Source organism: Myotis brandtii, unplaced genomic scaffold, assembly GCF_000412655.1.
Source record: "Myotis brandtii unplaced genomic scaffold, ASM41265v1 scaffold112, whole genome shotgun sequence".
In the NCBI taxonomy this organism is placed as follows: Eukaryota; Metazoa; Chordata; class Mammalia; order Chiroptera; family Vespertilionidae; genus Myotis; species Myotis brandtii.
In genome coordinates this window covers 6173866-6188895 of record NW_005353838.1, presented here as the reverse complement: position 1 = coordinate 6188895, position 15030 = coordinate 6173866, and the positions used below count along the sequence as shown (strand labels likewise).

The 15030-nt window shown below is 40.8% G+C and overlaps 1 protein-coding gene across 3 annotated transcripts in view; it reads right to left on the bottom strand.

The window, feature by feature from the left end:
- Positions 1-15030, bottom strand: part of LOC102263045 (mitogen-activated protein kinase kinase kinase MLT) — a 148203-nt gene that overhangs the window by 7741 nt on the left and 125432 nt on the right. For all 3 annotated transcript variants that reach the window (XM_014545992.1, XM_005857590.2, XM_005857589.2), the window contains exons 17-18: positions 2377-2493; positions 13-87 (exon numbers count right to left, since the gene is read on the bottom strand). In XM_014545992.1, the coding sequence (XP_014401478.1) occupies positions 13-87; positions 2377-2493 (192 nt within the window). The remainder of the gene's footprint in view (positions 1-12; positions 88-2376; positions 2494-15030) is intronic.

The following is a 15030-nucleotide window of genomic DNA, read 5'->3' as shown; positions in this document are numbered from 1 at the left end:
TCCCAAGCTTACCTCATATGTGACAGTACATTCTACAGTCTGATTTTCTGTTATTCCCACAATCCATTTCTCCATTACAAATGGGGGCTGAAAAACAAAAGTTAGGCTGGTGTAGGGCAATGGTACAGCCTGTTCTGCTACAGCATGTTCCCTTGAGGCCGGCTGCACCAGACACAATTGGCAAATAGGGGCATAATGTCAGGTTAGCGTGGAAGTCGCACTGGTTCACATGTGATTATTCATAGCGTGCCAGTGTATGGGGTTTTGGTTTTTATAAGACATCCTTTCATATATTTACAAACATCCAGTTCTGGCCTCCCACAATCTCCTCTTTTCTGATATATCACTCAATCCTATCATTAGGTCATTAATTCATGCTGATATTTTGAAGCATCAGCAGAAAACTTTCTCACAATGAAGAGAAACCCTTAACAATACAAGACCGAGAAGTACCTTCCTCAAGCAGTGGCTGGTTCAGTGGCTTCAGCAACCACTCTGCTCTCCCCTATATCAGGCTATTGGCAAAGCTGTGCGTGCAAATGAGACTGTGGAGACACTTCCCCACTATATTAAAAGAAAGGATCAGTGAAGAAGTGTACACCTTGGATTCTATTTTAATTTTGATGAAAATGGTCATTATTAGAAATGAATCTCTCTGCTCCTCCCCCGACCCCACTTCATCCCAGGTGTCTGTGAACTGGGTACAAAGTAAATTCGGCTGAGATTTAACTGGGCTAATAAGTTTTTTTGTTTGTTCTCCTTGCTGTTGTTGTTTTGACTAGAATTATTGTCGCTTTTGATGGTGTTAAAAAATTCTACTTATTTTGAGTGGTCTGCCCCAATTCTATTTTCCCTAAAAGCCCTATTAATGTTGGCGTGTGATTTTTGTAGACGATGCGGTTCGTCAGGAATGCATATATGGCATTACAGCAGAAACACTTGTATTTGATTTAACGCCTCCACCCTGGTCTTTCTGCCCTGAACACCTTCCTTCCCTTAGCAGGCAATGGCTTGGATCCTGAATGACACTGAAGCAAAGAACAACTGCTGCAACCAGAGCCGGCACAGGTAGGGAGGAAGGAAGTACCTGTCCAGTCTTCAAGATGTCACAGCAATATGTCCCAACAAAATAAAGGAAAGTTGCAACCAGATCATAACCTTTACAGATAAATAACACCATTGAAACAACTCCATTGCTCAGGGAAATCCAACAATGAATGTCAAATCAATCTACTTGATGAACTTGGGAGTTTAGCAATTTTAAATTAAAAGGATTTGGGAGTTTAGCAATGTGATGCCTGGGAAGGGAACACATTTGCAAGTTTAATGATGTGGCTTTGAAGACTCTTTTCACTTCCCACCTGGGTGAACCCTGGTTCTTCTTTGCTACCAACCCCATTTCCTCCACTAACACCAAATACACACTTAAGAGTGTACAAGAGTTAATGGCACATGTGAAGTTCAGGGTGACAGTCCTATTGATACCATGGCTGTTGTTGACCTTCTACGATTTAAGCCTCATTATATATATTTTCAGTGTGATTGGTACAGAGTTGAAAATTTCCCCCCCAAGTTCTTTCTTTATTGAGTTTTTTTAAAAACCTTTATTGTTGAAAGTACTACAGTTGTCCCTTTTTTTTCCCCATTGACCCCTTCTAGCATGCCCCACCCCTCACCCCCAGGCCTTCACCACCCTATTGTCTGTGTCCATGGGTTATGCATATATGCATACAAGTTCTTTGGTTAATCTCTTCCCACCCACCCACCCCTGCCTTCTCTCTGAGATTCGACAGTCTTTATTTTATTTTATTTTATTTTTAGGAGAAGCTAAGCATTTCTTTAAGTCTTTCTTCAGTGTTTTAATGGGCAGGCTTCTACCAGTGACCCTAAAGCAGGAACATGCTCTCTGGCCTCGCCAGGGATTCATAGGTGTGAACTTCAAGAAGCTGTGAAGACTTCAACATGTGCCTCATGACTAACCTCGTCACTGCCCTCCAAGAAACTGAGCACAACCAAGAAAACCTTCCTCCTTACAAGTTTTCCAAAGTTTAAAACGAGCCAAAATTTGAGGTAAATATTTTCATCTTTAGCATTTTCTTTCCTTTAGTAAATGACAGAATGAGCATAAAGAAATGTAGAAAAAAAATTAAATGATACCTTCTGTAATACTTTTTAGCTCACACAGCATAAGTGGAATTTTAACAAAAAACTATTATGATCTCAATCTGCTAAATAAAATGTGCCTTTCAACAGCCAGCTTGAGGCTTAGCTGATGTGAGCATCAACAGCACAAAAGCACACTGCTGGGGTATTTTAATGTCTTTGTTTGATATCTGTGAATTCACAAAAGCTTTTAAGCCGTAAATAGAACCCTACCTTTGTCATCTTTAAAATCTCTGCATCAGGTAGGTTGGTGTTGAATGTCACATCTTTGATGTAGGTTATTGCAATTTCATCCCCATCTATCTCCATATACATTTTCCACTTACAGTCCTGGAATTAAAAACGAAATTACAGAATTTGAGAAAGTGAAAAAAAATTTTTTTAGTCTCAATGTTTTATAACACATGAAGTATCCTACATAATAAAACCCTAATATGCAAATAGACTGAAAGGCGGAATGACCAGTCGCTATGACGCACACTGACCACCATGGGGCAGATGCTCAACGCAGGAGCTGCCCCCTGGTGGTCAGTGCATTCTCACAGGGGAAGAACCACTCTGCCAGAAGCCGGGCTCACAGCTGGCTTCTGCAGTGGTGGTGGGGTCCCCCAAGGGGTCCCGGACTGGGAAAGGGTGCAGGCTGGGCTGAGGGACCCTTCCCCACCCCAGTGCATGAATGTTGTGCACCGGGCCTCTAGTTTTAAATAAAGTATTATTGGAGTGTTTCTTTTTTTTTCTCCCCCATTTCAATAAAAGACATGAAATGAAATCTCTCTACACAGCTAAATAACCCCCAGTGAGGGCAATCTTGAGACATAATTTATCATTGTAAGTGTTCTATTATAGGGGTTGCAAACTCCAAATCCTAAAGGGGCCAGGCAGATACTAAAAATGAGTAAAGCCAGGCAGTTTCATTAAGGAGCCTTAAATTGTAATCTTTCAAAATTGACCCATTTAATTTCCATATTAACGTAGGAATATTTTTTTCATTGACACAAAGGGATGTAGTCTTTCCACTTTTTTTTTAAAATATAAGGCCCTCTTGATCTACCTTTTCCTTTTCCAGTATTGATAATGACATAGGTTCAAGGAAGAACTCACTTTCCTTTTAACAGGAAGGAAGACAATACCACAAATGTGATGATGTATGACAATTGGCCTAACCACGCATTGGGGAGTTATGGGAAGGGTAAGGGACTCTAGGGAACAAAAGGGCAACTGTCCTAAAGGAACAACAGCCACCACTCAGCTTCTGTTGATTGTCCCCATGTGGGAATACAAGCCCAGTGTTGCTAAGTCCTTTAATGTTTCATGAAAAACTGGATATCTGGATTCTTACGTGAAAACTCTTGGTTTTTTAAATGATGGCATGTTACATTTTCAGGAAAAGAACCATGTAATGATACAGTGCTTTACTACACCATTAGTCACCAGGGGACTTTAAATTAAAACCACAATTCGATACACTATACAACTACCAGATGGCTAAGACTGGCAACAGCTAATGGTGGCCAGGATTTGGAGCTACTGGATTACCAGTGGGAGTGTAAATGGTATAATTATTTTGGAAACAAGTCTTGGCAATTTATTATAAAACTAAACATACACCTATTCTATGACCCACAAAGTCTTCTCCTAGATATTTACCCCAGAGAAATGAAAAAAGACTTGCACAGCATTGTTCTGATTAGCTTTCTCATGAGAGCCAAAGAGCTGGAAGCAGGCCAAGTGTTCATCAACAGAAGGATAAACTGTTGTATATTCATAGAATGGAATATTACTCGGCAATACAAAGGAACTATTACTGATGCACGTAATGACATGGATCTATCACACAAACATTACAGTGAGTGAAAGTCTTATACAAAAAGAACATACTAAGAATACCATTTATATGACTTTCTGGAACAGACAAAACCAATCTATCATGGGAAAAATTCACAAGGGTGGTTGCTTCTGCAGATGAGATTGAATGGGAAGGGGCGTGAGGAACTTTCTGGGAGTGGTAATGCTCTACTGATGGGGGTTTGGGTTATATAGGTATATGCATTAAGTAAGCAAATGCATATTGAGAGGTGTACAGTTCTCATTGAACTCTAGCATACAGAAATATTTAGGAGAAAGTGTACTGATGTCTGTAAAGTACTTTGAAATGCACAAAAATAGGGACTGATAGGTGGACAGATATGTGATAAAGCAAGTAGAGTGAAATGTTAATGGTTGAATCGTGGAGGTGGGTATATGAGGGTTCACTATAAAATTTTTTCAACCTTGCTGTATGAACAATATAATGTGTTGTGGGATAAATACTGTGTGTACAATTAAAAGGAAAAATAAATTCATGTCTTTGCATCAGATTTGACCCCTGGACTATAAATTCACCTTCTTTCTTATATTCTTTGAAGGATTCTGAGAGATTAGGAATAATGTACTGAGCACCTTACGTGCTGAAACTAGAAAATGCTCTCGTAGCACCAGCCCTGGAATGCTTCCTTAGCACGCCCAGACAAAATGGTTATGAAAGAGCACTAACAGAAGGGCTGTTGAAAACCTGTTGGCTTCACAAGGAAGCTGGGGGAGCCTGATGTCTTAGGAAAACTTGTAGAAGAATTGCAGAGCCAAGAGGAGCCCAGGCCCGAGGGGAGTCACCGCTTTCCCCAGTCACAGGCACAAGAAGAAGAGACAATTAGTGATGGAAAAGGTCTATTAAAAAATATGAAAACCTAGCTCTTGGCTAACATAAGTCAAGTTAGTCACTCAGAATTGACAAATCTCTCAGTATTTCTTTGTTTTGGAGGCACTGCTTCCGTGACAACTTGGGCCCAGAGATAACTGGGCAGGATAATGACTCTTTGGAGTCTCCATTGCTCTTCTCTGAAACAGACTCAAGGCAGCGGCTGGAATAAAAAGCCTTCAACAAACTGAGTTTATGTAGTTCTGTTTCTCTTACCTGTCAAGTTTTGGAATTAAGTTAATCAAAGCACAGTCAAAAGACCTTGAACTGTGTGCAAATGTCCGATTCCCTCTGCTTGGCTCTCCCATCTCACAACCCAAGTACTCTGTGACCTCATTCCCCAAAGTGCACATGCTCAGAGAAACTCTGCGGTGAGAAGGGGCTGACAGGAAGGGACTCACAACTGTGGAATGCTTACTGTGCTCTAGGCATGTTGCTGGGTATGTATGCAGTTGATATCAACTTACTTAGCCTATATCCTTAAAATAGGTAAGAGAGGAAAATGGGCCTCAGACAGATTAAGGACTTTTCCAAGAGTTTCCTAGCCAATGAGTGGTGGAGGTGGGATGATAACAGCACAAGGTGGCCTGGCTCCGAAGTTGGAGGAGATGCCAATGGGGGAGGACAGTTGGGAAGGGTGGCTGGGTGGTTTGAGGAGTTGGTTTGAGGAGCTTCACAATGGGACCAGCTATTGACACAGGCAGGAGGGAGAAGGACCAGAGAATATTTTGCTAATACAACCAAAACATCAAGTGGCCATCGGTCCTGCCCTGGGGCAACTGCTTCTTTGTTTCTCAAAGTCTAAGTTGGAGAAACAAAGATCTACATAATAGCCTTACAGACCTTCTACTTTCTAAATTCCCCTTTTCTCTTATCTGAAAGAAAGCCTTTCACCTGAACCATAAAGGAAAATAGCTGCAGAAGCAATAAAAGTATAATCAAGGCAGTTATAAGACAAGGGTGGCATTCTCCATTCATTAAAAAGCAGGTACTTCTTGTTACAAAGCTGCGTAAGAAGGAAAGAGAATATGCATTGTTTACTTGAATTATTAACTCAATCTGTCAATGCCCTGCTATTACTCTTAGGTATTCTCAGGGCCTCTATGATTCAATTGTTGTCTACTTAAGAAAAGTAATCCACAAAGTCATGAAATTCTTTAACTTTTGCTCAATTTCAAATTACCCTAAAGTATTCCTGGTATTTTTGTTACCCAGTGAGTCATACGGTGTCAATGAAATTCTCCACAACTCCTAGGATTTAAACAAGTTATTGAATTCCACAGGAATTCAACTCCAGATGGAATGCCATGGGATGAGTTCTTACACAATTGATCACTGAAAAGGTTTTCATACAAATAAGACGAATTGAATTGTCAGTAATATCACTAAAAGTAACAATTCCACATACTTACAAGCCCAATATAAATTTTTACATGCACAATTGCCACCTTTTCAGTTCCTTGGTAGTGATAGGGACCAGGTCATGGGAATGAGGGCTCTGTTTTAAAAACCATTCAGTTTAACCAGGGTGAACTATTGATTTTGGCTTGATGTGAGTGACAGAAAGGTGGGTATTGATTTTTTAATCGGAAACATTCTAGAGTCACTTTGGATGTGTGAGAATGACTCTCAATTCTGACAAGCAGAAATCAAAAGCAGGCAACTCTGTATTTTGAGAGAGCCTGTGGGGCCTCAAAGAACTCCCTTTCCAAAAGCTTTTCACCCATGGTGGTCTGAAATAGCCCTGTTATTCACTCATTAGGTTGAAGATTTTGAGGATTTCTTTTAAAACGGAAACAATATAGGAAAGAATGATATATTAAGCCATTTACTAGGGGAGAAGCAGGAGGGGGAGATAAAAGACCACAAGTCTAAAGTCCAACTACATGGGTTTGAATCCCCCCCAACTTTCTTCTCTCCCAACCGTAGCCAAGTTATATGTCCTGTCGGAGCCTTAGTGTCCTTTAATTACAAACAACTAGTTGTGCTGTCTGAGGTTTAAATGAGATAACGTGAATTAAGTTCCCAGCACAGTGTCAGAGCCAAAAAAGGAGCTCAAAGAGGAGTAATTATTATTGTTACCAATACTGGTTACCAACAGAGCTCCAGTTTGTTACTGGACTGGCTGGCCCATCATCTAGCAGCAATCTGAGGGAATGGGCCAGAGGTAATGAGTGTTCACTGGCAGGAAGGTACGAAGAGTGCCTAGATTTGGGATCTGGCCAGAACAGACAGGCTGGGCCAGAGCATCTTACTTGGGCATGAATTTGGGGATCCAGAAAACACTAAATAACTCTAATGCCAGGGAATGTCCAAGGTTGGAAAAAAAGAAGAAGGTGCAGCCAGGTGGCAATATAACACTGACTGATTTTATGAAAGAAATCAAAGAAGGAGCAAACTTGTATCTTCTTACATAGATAAATGAAATAACACCAGTTCTTCCCTTTCCTGCGTCAATGAATCCTGATACGGCCCTACCAATAGGAACATCATCTGGAGGTACAATGGCTTTGAAAACTGATTGATAGCCAGAGAGCTTTACCTCAGATGAGGAAACTAAAGATGAGGTATTTGACCAAGACAGCAAGTTGTAGAGCTCAGAACTGAACCAAGGTGGTGTACTATATGAGAGCAGGTTTCCCCTCAGTCTTTTCTGAATCCTGAACAATCCGTGTTATGGGTTAACAAAAGTAAGAATTACAGTACAGAGGGCTTTTATCTTCCAAAGTCAATAAATAGTGCAAATTATCTCAATGAATTCCTTTTTAGGGTTCCATGGCAGAGATTGAAACACTGAGTCTCTAACAAGTCCAACATGGCCAATTTCCCCCTCCATTGTTGAAAAAGATCATTGTTAAAAGTGCATATGGTGCCATCCACGGTCTGTATGCTCCTTCTTGACTGATCTGGCCAATGCCTGGAATCACAAACACTTCCTTGCAGCCCTGGAGTAAAGGGCTTTGTGGCGAGGCATGACTTCCACTTCCCAAACCAGCAACAACCCCGTCCCGTCTAGTTACACAAACAGATCATGGGACAGGTCCTGGCTACCATGGATTTTCATCTCCTAACTGGATTCCCACATGAGAAGACATTCCCACTGCTCATATCTGCACCTTGACGCACATTTCTAGGAGACGCTGATTACTATTCAATAGGGAAAAGACACTGATGACAGGAGCAGAGCTGGGCACTGGGAAGCTCTTTGTTAGGTTGTTGAATAGCAAAAAAAGAGTTATCCACACCTTTCTACCAGCGAGATAATCTGCCTCCCAATGCGAATCTACAAGAAATACATGGAATTTTGTTGAGGAGAGGGGAATTTTTGCATTTGAAACTGATGAAAAAGTGACAATTCTGTTGGGTGCTCAGGATACCAGTATGTACCATTTATCTGGGCAGCTGCTGAAATACCTGGATAATTTAAAGAGCAAGTGCCTGGTAGGTGGAGGACAAGCAAGCATTCATTCCCTTTGAACTGCTTCAGCATTGCCAACTTTATGAAAATTTTTTCTGATTTAAGATTATTGGCCGAGTAAAAGAGAAACTATTAACCCTGTAAAGACAAAATTCTAAACAACACTCAGTTAATGCTAAAGTATGTCTTACTGAGAAATCATTTTTATGTTCTTTGCAAGCTGTTTAAAATTCTTTGGAGTATAAGCGATGCCAAACATAGATATCCCTGCTCTCTCCCCCGCCCGCCACACACACACACACACACACACACAAATCAAGATAGCAATACATTTTCCAAATAGGGAAAGGAATTGAAGGAAGTACAAAAATTAAACTTTAAATATTAAATTCTGGGCAACTCAGGGAATAAAATCTCTCTCTAATTTTTTCCTATCAACACTTTATTGCAAATATGAACACTATAGATTAATCTTTAAACATCTAAGGCCAAGATTTTTCAGGACATTTCAGAAGGAAACAGACCCCATATCAGGCTTTCAGGCTCCTACAGATCACCTTTACCTGATGAGAGAGAAACATTGATCAGCTGCCTCCTGCACATCCCCCACAGGGGATGTGCCCGCAACCCAGGTACATGCCCTTGACCGAAATCGAACCCGGGACCCTTCAGTCCGCAGGCCAACGCTCTATCCACTGAGCCAAACCAGTTTCGGCAAAGTGCAATATCTTAAATGCATTGTTTAATAAATGGTGACTGATGTATACACCAATGTAACCACACAAACAAGCAAATTATTTTTACTTCCCTAGAAAGTGCCCTCATGCCCTTTCCCAGCCGATCCTTCCTGCACAACCAGAGGCACCGCCACTGTTCCAATTTCTTCACCATCGATTAATTTTGCCTGCTCTAGAATGTCACAGAGCTGGAATTGACAGAATGCACTGTATATATCCAGCTGTTTCCACATGGGTGTTTGAAGTTACGCCATGCTACTTAATCTTCACAGATTTACCCTCTCATAGATACCATTTTATAGATGAGCAGACTGAGGCTCAGAAAATGTAGGTTTGCAGAAAATTCACTTAGCTGCCCTAAAATTGGAGCTTAAGTGCCGGGCATGCCCCGTCTAATGGTAGACACACTGCTGTTTAAAGTCCCCATCAGTCCCTCATCTGTCCCCCACGAACAGAGGAAAAGTAAAATCATCAGAGATCGCTCAGAATTCTAGCAAAGATGCCCCTCCAGCTTACAAAGGCCTGTACCGAGGAAACAGTTTAAAATATATAAAACACAGAGGTCGGAATAAACTTTTTAAGATTCAAGAGGGGGGAAGAAAGGGAAACAATCTCATAGCAGGCGAGAAACGCAAGATGAAATAAAAATACGATAGAGATGTTGGTCATGCTGGTATTAAAAGTAGTAAGATGTTGATGATTTAGGCCTCCGAAGGCGTCTTTACATGCGTTGCTATTATCTAGCTCAGCTGCCGGAACCTGCTGTTTTAAAGGCAGGAGAGGGGAGCATCCCGCACTAGCACCTGGGTTATTTATCATTATGTATCACCCCGCTACACTCGATTTTATGATGCTGCCTTTAAAAGGGAGGTAATGCAAGTATGGTTAATTTGCTCCTCTTCTTTAGCTGTACAGTGTCGTGACCCATCACGGCTTTGTCCCACGAGATTTGTTTTTCCACCAAAAAGAAATGCACAAGAAACTCTCCCTAAAAATTCCATTAATAACCTCTTTCAGCGCGTATAGGTTGCCGGGTCTGGAACTAAGAATGTTTTAATCTCTTCAGCAAAACAATGTCTCATAATGATGTACAGGACTATTGCTGTACTGATGAAGAATCATACATAATTCAGCACCTTTCACTTGGCACCACTGTGATGTCCTCATTAGCGGTGGCTCACAGTGTCTGTCAGATGGTGTCCATGCGAACGCAGGCATTATATTGTCTTTGAGATGTGCAGCTGCTTCCATGACACTGCCAGTATATAAAAACATGACGCCAGTTTGTTTTATTTAGTGCTAAACCTTCCAGTTTGTAAAAACAAGGCTGACACAGAGCCTGACATGAGGCAGTGAAAATAATTAGCTCTCATTTTCTCAGCCTCCTATTTCCTTCTCCCTGCTGTGTTCTCTTTCCACTAAACCACCACATGTCAGTCGAAATGGGAGGCAATTAGTGGGCTCATTTCAGTCCCCACAACTGTGCTGAAAAGAAAGTATTTATGATGGCACAATGCACAGCTGAAAGATTAAATAACATTTGCCTTTTGAAAAGAAAATGACTTCTAGCTAAATGGGCAATTTTTGATTATTCTCAAACAAGCTTAGAGTAGTTGGTTTTTAAAATACAAGAAAGGAAAATGAGTCATTTTTAGGTGAAAGAATCAAATAAAACTTGACACAGTAATGCAAATAACTGATGTTTTATTGCAAAATATGTAAATGCGTTACACCCTTAACAATGGCTTGTGTCTAAGGTCAGGGCAGATTGGTGCCAACTAGACACCAGTGGAGATAAGGTTGTTATATTGCATTTTGGGGGATTGTTATTTGAGTTATGTATGAAAAAGGGGCTTTGCGGATGATGGTAAAATAAAGTGAAATCGAGTGAGACATACTTTCATATGATGTATCAGACACTCGACTACCTGAAATGGTGTGGATGTTAGTTGACATGTTTGAAAAGGGCTTTTTTATTTTTTAAAAACTGTATTTGAAAGTGAAAGGTGCTAGGTATTCATCTTGGAGAAAAGGAATAGTAAATCTTGTTATTGATTTTTGAATAATTAAGAATCTATTCTAACTCAGACTGAATTTCTCAGTGAATATAGAAGGTGGTCTGGCTTACCTAATTACTGCTTAAATTTTTTTTAATACTGAGAAATGGGCTGCAAAAGAACTTTTACCCAGGACCCTCAAAATATAAAAACAGCTCTTTTACATATTAAATTCTCCTCCCACCTTCCATGACTTCAAGAAATACAATTTTTTCTAATATATTTTTATTGATTTCAGAGAGGAGAGGGAGAGAGAGAGAAACATCAATGATGAGGAGAGAATCACTGATCGGCTGCCTCCTGCACCAGAATAGAACCTGGGACCCTTCAGTCTGCAGGCCACTGAGCCAAACCAGCGAGGGCAAGAAATATACTTTTAAAGAACCACTAGCCTAATTAATAGGCATTGTTTACCAGTTGAGTTATTCTCAGTCCAAATCCTAATGTCCACGATTGACACGGTCGTCATACATCTTTGCTTTTACAATATGCTGCTTTTAATTTCATTTCAAACGATCTCTCCCTCTTATTGCTGACTATTTTTAAGACCTAATTGTTGGTTCAGAAAACACAGGTCACTGTGAGTTACTGAAGTCTTCTCTCTGCCGAACTTTCAATGAGCTCCAGAGGCTTTGGGAAACCTGTATGTAAAAGCAGACATCTCCTCTACTATTACCAACATCATGGCGTCAACAACTACAACTGTTCCAACATCTTAAGAAACAATCACAGATTAAAATGTTGTTTATCTATTTCCATAAGTATTTGAGTACAAACTCAAATCCTAATCTTTGATTCATACAATATGGTTAGTGCATCTGTATGAGCCAGTGCGATTCAAGGTGTCCTAAGCCAACAATGGAGTCATTGGGAGGCTCGAGCTCTCTTTGAACTAACTCTGCATATAATTCCAGCTGGAAACCAGCAACATGTATTTGCCATTTGTTCAGACCAAAGTCTTTTCATGAGATCCTTGCTATGAGCTATTTTAAAAGGAATTCAGAATCTTGACTAAGAAGACCAAGAGTGATCCAATGGTGTGCTGGAGCCAGCTCTCATGGTATGAGTGCTCACATCTCTCCCTGACTCCAAGTTCAGTGATGTCAGATTGGTAACTTGAACTTGGCTGTGGTGGGAGTATTTATTTAAACCATGGAAATCTGCAAACACTACAAGTGAGGGCTGCTTTTTCCAGTTGTTAGACATTTTCTGGCATGCCATCTCCACACCTCACTGGCAAGTACGTACTGAGCACCTCTCAGGTCCGCTTAGTTGTATAGGCCACTGCCCAACCCATTTGAAGTCTATCTCCACGCTCTAATTAGAAATCAGCCGCATGTTGTGTAGTCAAATTCTGAACTGAATTTGTTCCTTCGCTGTCAATTAAAATTTGATTTTCTATAGAACCCTACCACTGCAAGCTTATGTACTTAGTAACACAAACATGCGTGTACATGTATTTCCCCCTCAAAATAGCTGAACATAGGAAATAAATTTCCCTACACTCAATTTTTAATAAATGCAAGATATATAAGAGTAAAGAAAGTGCTGGTTTTAGCTGTTCTGAAATTTACAAAAGGTGTTGGCTTTTTACTTCCTTACAAAATCCTTTTCTTTGTGCCTTGTTATTTTATTCATGTTTATCCATTTATAAAAATTACACAATAGGGATAAAAAGCCCTATTTGACCGTTTTTGATATTCATAGTGCTATGAGAAAGGGCCTGGAGATTCAATTAAGTTTATTAAAGGCAACATTTTATAAAGCAATCTAATAAAGACCCAAAAGCACAATAGTAAGTGGGAAGTATTTGTAAAAAGCAGCTTTTTAACCTATAGATGAAAGCACCGGAGCGTGGGAGTGGGAGGAGGGGACAATGACGGCGTGGACAGAGGATGTGGGAGAGGACGGGAAAAGCCTTCGCTCTGGTGGGCAGCTAGTGCTGCTTCCCTCTCTTCTAAACAGGCCCCTTCAAAATACGGCTCAAAAGAAACCAGAAGAGATGGACATCTGGCGGGACGGACTGGGGCGGGGAAGCCTATCTCTGTGTAAGGGCCTCTGAAGCCGGGTGTTGGGGGAGACGTTGCTGTTTCTGAAGCTTTTCCAACCCCAGTCTCTTCTCTGTGGCGGGTAATCAACGTGGACCCACAGGAGCCCAGCTGCAGTCAGGTTTCCTCGCCTCACTGGGAGAGGAGGACATCAGGATGGGGAGGAACAAAGTGTATGACTGCCAACAGGGAATGAATGGCCTCCCAGATAGTTCCTTCGTAACACTGCTTTTGAATTTTTATGGCACGAAGTCTCAGAAAGATCTTAGTGAGAAAACTGCTGGGTGATTTGATAGTTTATTCCTTGGCAATTTGAGAATCAATATTCCTGACTGGTGAGTTTCTTACAGATATAATAATAAACTGTATGCAGCAGAATATTTCAATGAAAAAGGGTGGTTGCCAGCCTCAGGAGTGCATGAAGCTGCCTGGGATTCTGGGAGCCCCTTTTCTTTGTGCCAAGTCAAAGGCCTTAGATTATACCTGGCCGGTGTGGCCCAGTGGTTGAGCATCCACTCATGAACTAGGTACGGTTCAATTCCCGGTCAGGGCACATGCCGGGGTTGCAGGCTTGATCCCCAGTAGGGGTGTGCAGGATTCAGCCAATCAATGATTCTCCCTCAACATTGATATTTCTATCCCTCTCTCCCTCTCTGAAATCAGTAAAAACACATATATATTTTTTAAAAGGCCTTAGATTACAAAACACAAGGCACTTTCTACACAAAACAAATTGGTAATTTAGTATTAACTGACCAACAATTTTTGCTTTTTTATTACTAATATACTTGGGGGATGATGATACTTCCAAAAAGAGGAAGTATAACAATATGGTTCCGCCCTTGCACTGAATCTGCCCCTTACCAGGTGGGGACTCTAGATGAAAAACTTGACCTCCCCCTCCCTCAGTTCCCTCCCAGGGATGATACAGGGATAATGCTCCCTGTGATGGTGGGTTGTAAAAATTACATGAGAAAATGTTTGCAAAGTAGTTGCCACAGTGTCTGCCAGAGGTATAAAATAATAATAATTATCATAGGCATTTCAAGCCCCTAGCACAGGAAACTTCAGCTGAGAAAGACCCAATTTCTGCTAATTCCATGGTCATAACTTTAAGGCTGCCTCAATATACAATGCTACTTCAATTAATAATTAATTGTACTCTTTAGAAATAGGTCAGGTAAATAGGTAAAATGCATTCTCACTAATTATTAATTTAATTTAAAATTTCAGTGAGTGAAGCCTTTGGCCCAATCATTTTCTCTGCCAGGTTGTCTCAAAAAAGGAAAGGAAAGGAAAGAAAATGGCTATTTCATTTGTGGAAGAATCTTGAAGTGTAGATGGTGCTAGGGTCTGGTGAGGGCCTCATTCTCCAGAGGGGTATATCAGCAAGGACTAAGATCCGGGCAAGCACAGTGGCTCTTGACCACAGTAGCAGACACAAGCTCTCACATGTGACTGGCCTTGCTCAATTGGACAAACCAACCTCACTTTGGTGTCATAATTCATCTGGCTGTAAATAAGGCTTAAAAAATGTTAGTATGGAAGACATAAATGGAAGAACATACCATGTTCATGGATTGGTAGAATCAACATCATTAAAATGTCCATACTACCCAAAGCAATCTACAGATTCAATGCAATCCCCATTAAAATACCAAAGGTATACTTCAAAGATCTAGAACAAACTCTCCAAAAATTCATCTGGAATAAAAAAGACCCCAAATAGCCACAGCAATCCTGAGAAAGAAGAACAAAGTTGGAGGGATCACAATACCAGATATCAAGCTATATTACCAAGCCACAGCTCTCAAAACTGCCTGGTACTGGCACAAGAACAGACATATAGATCAATGGAACAGAACAGAGAACC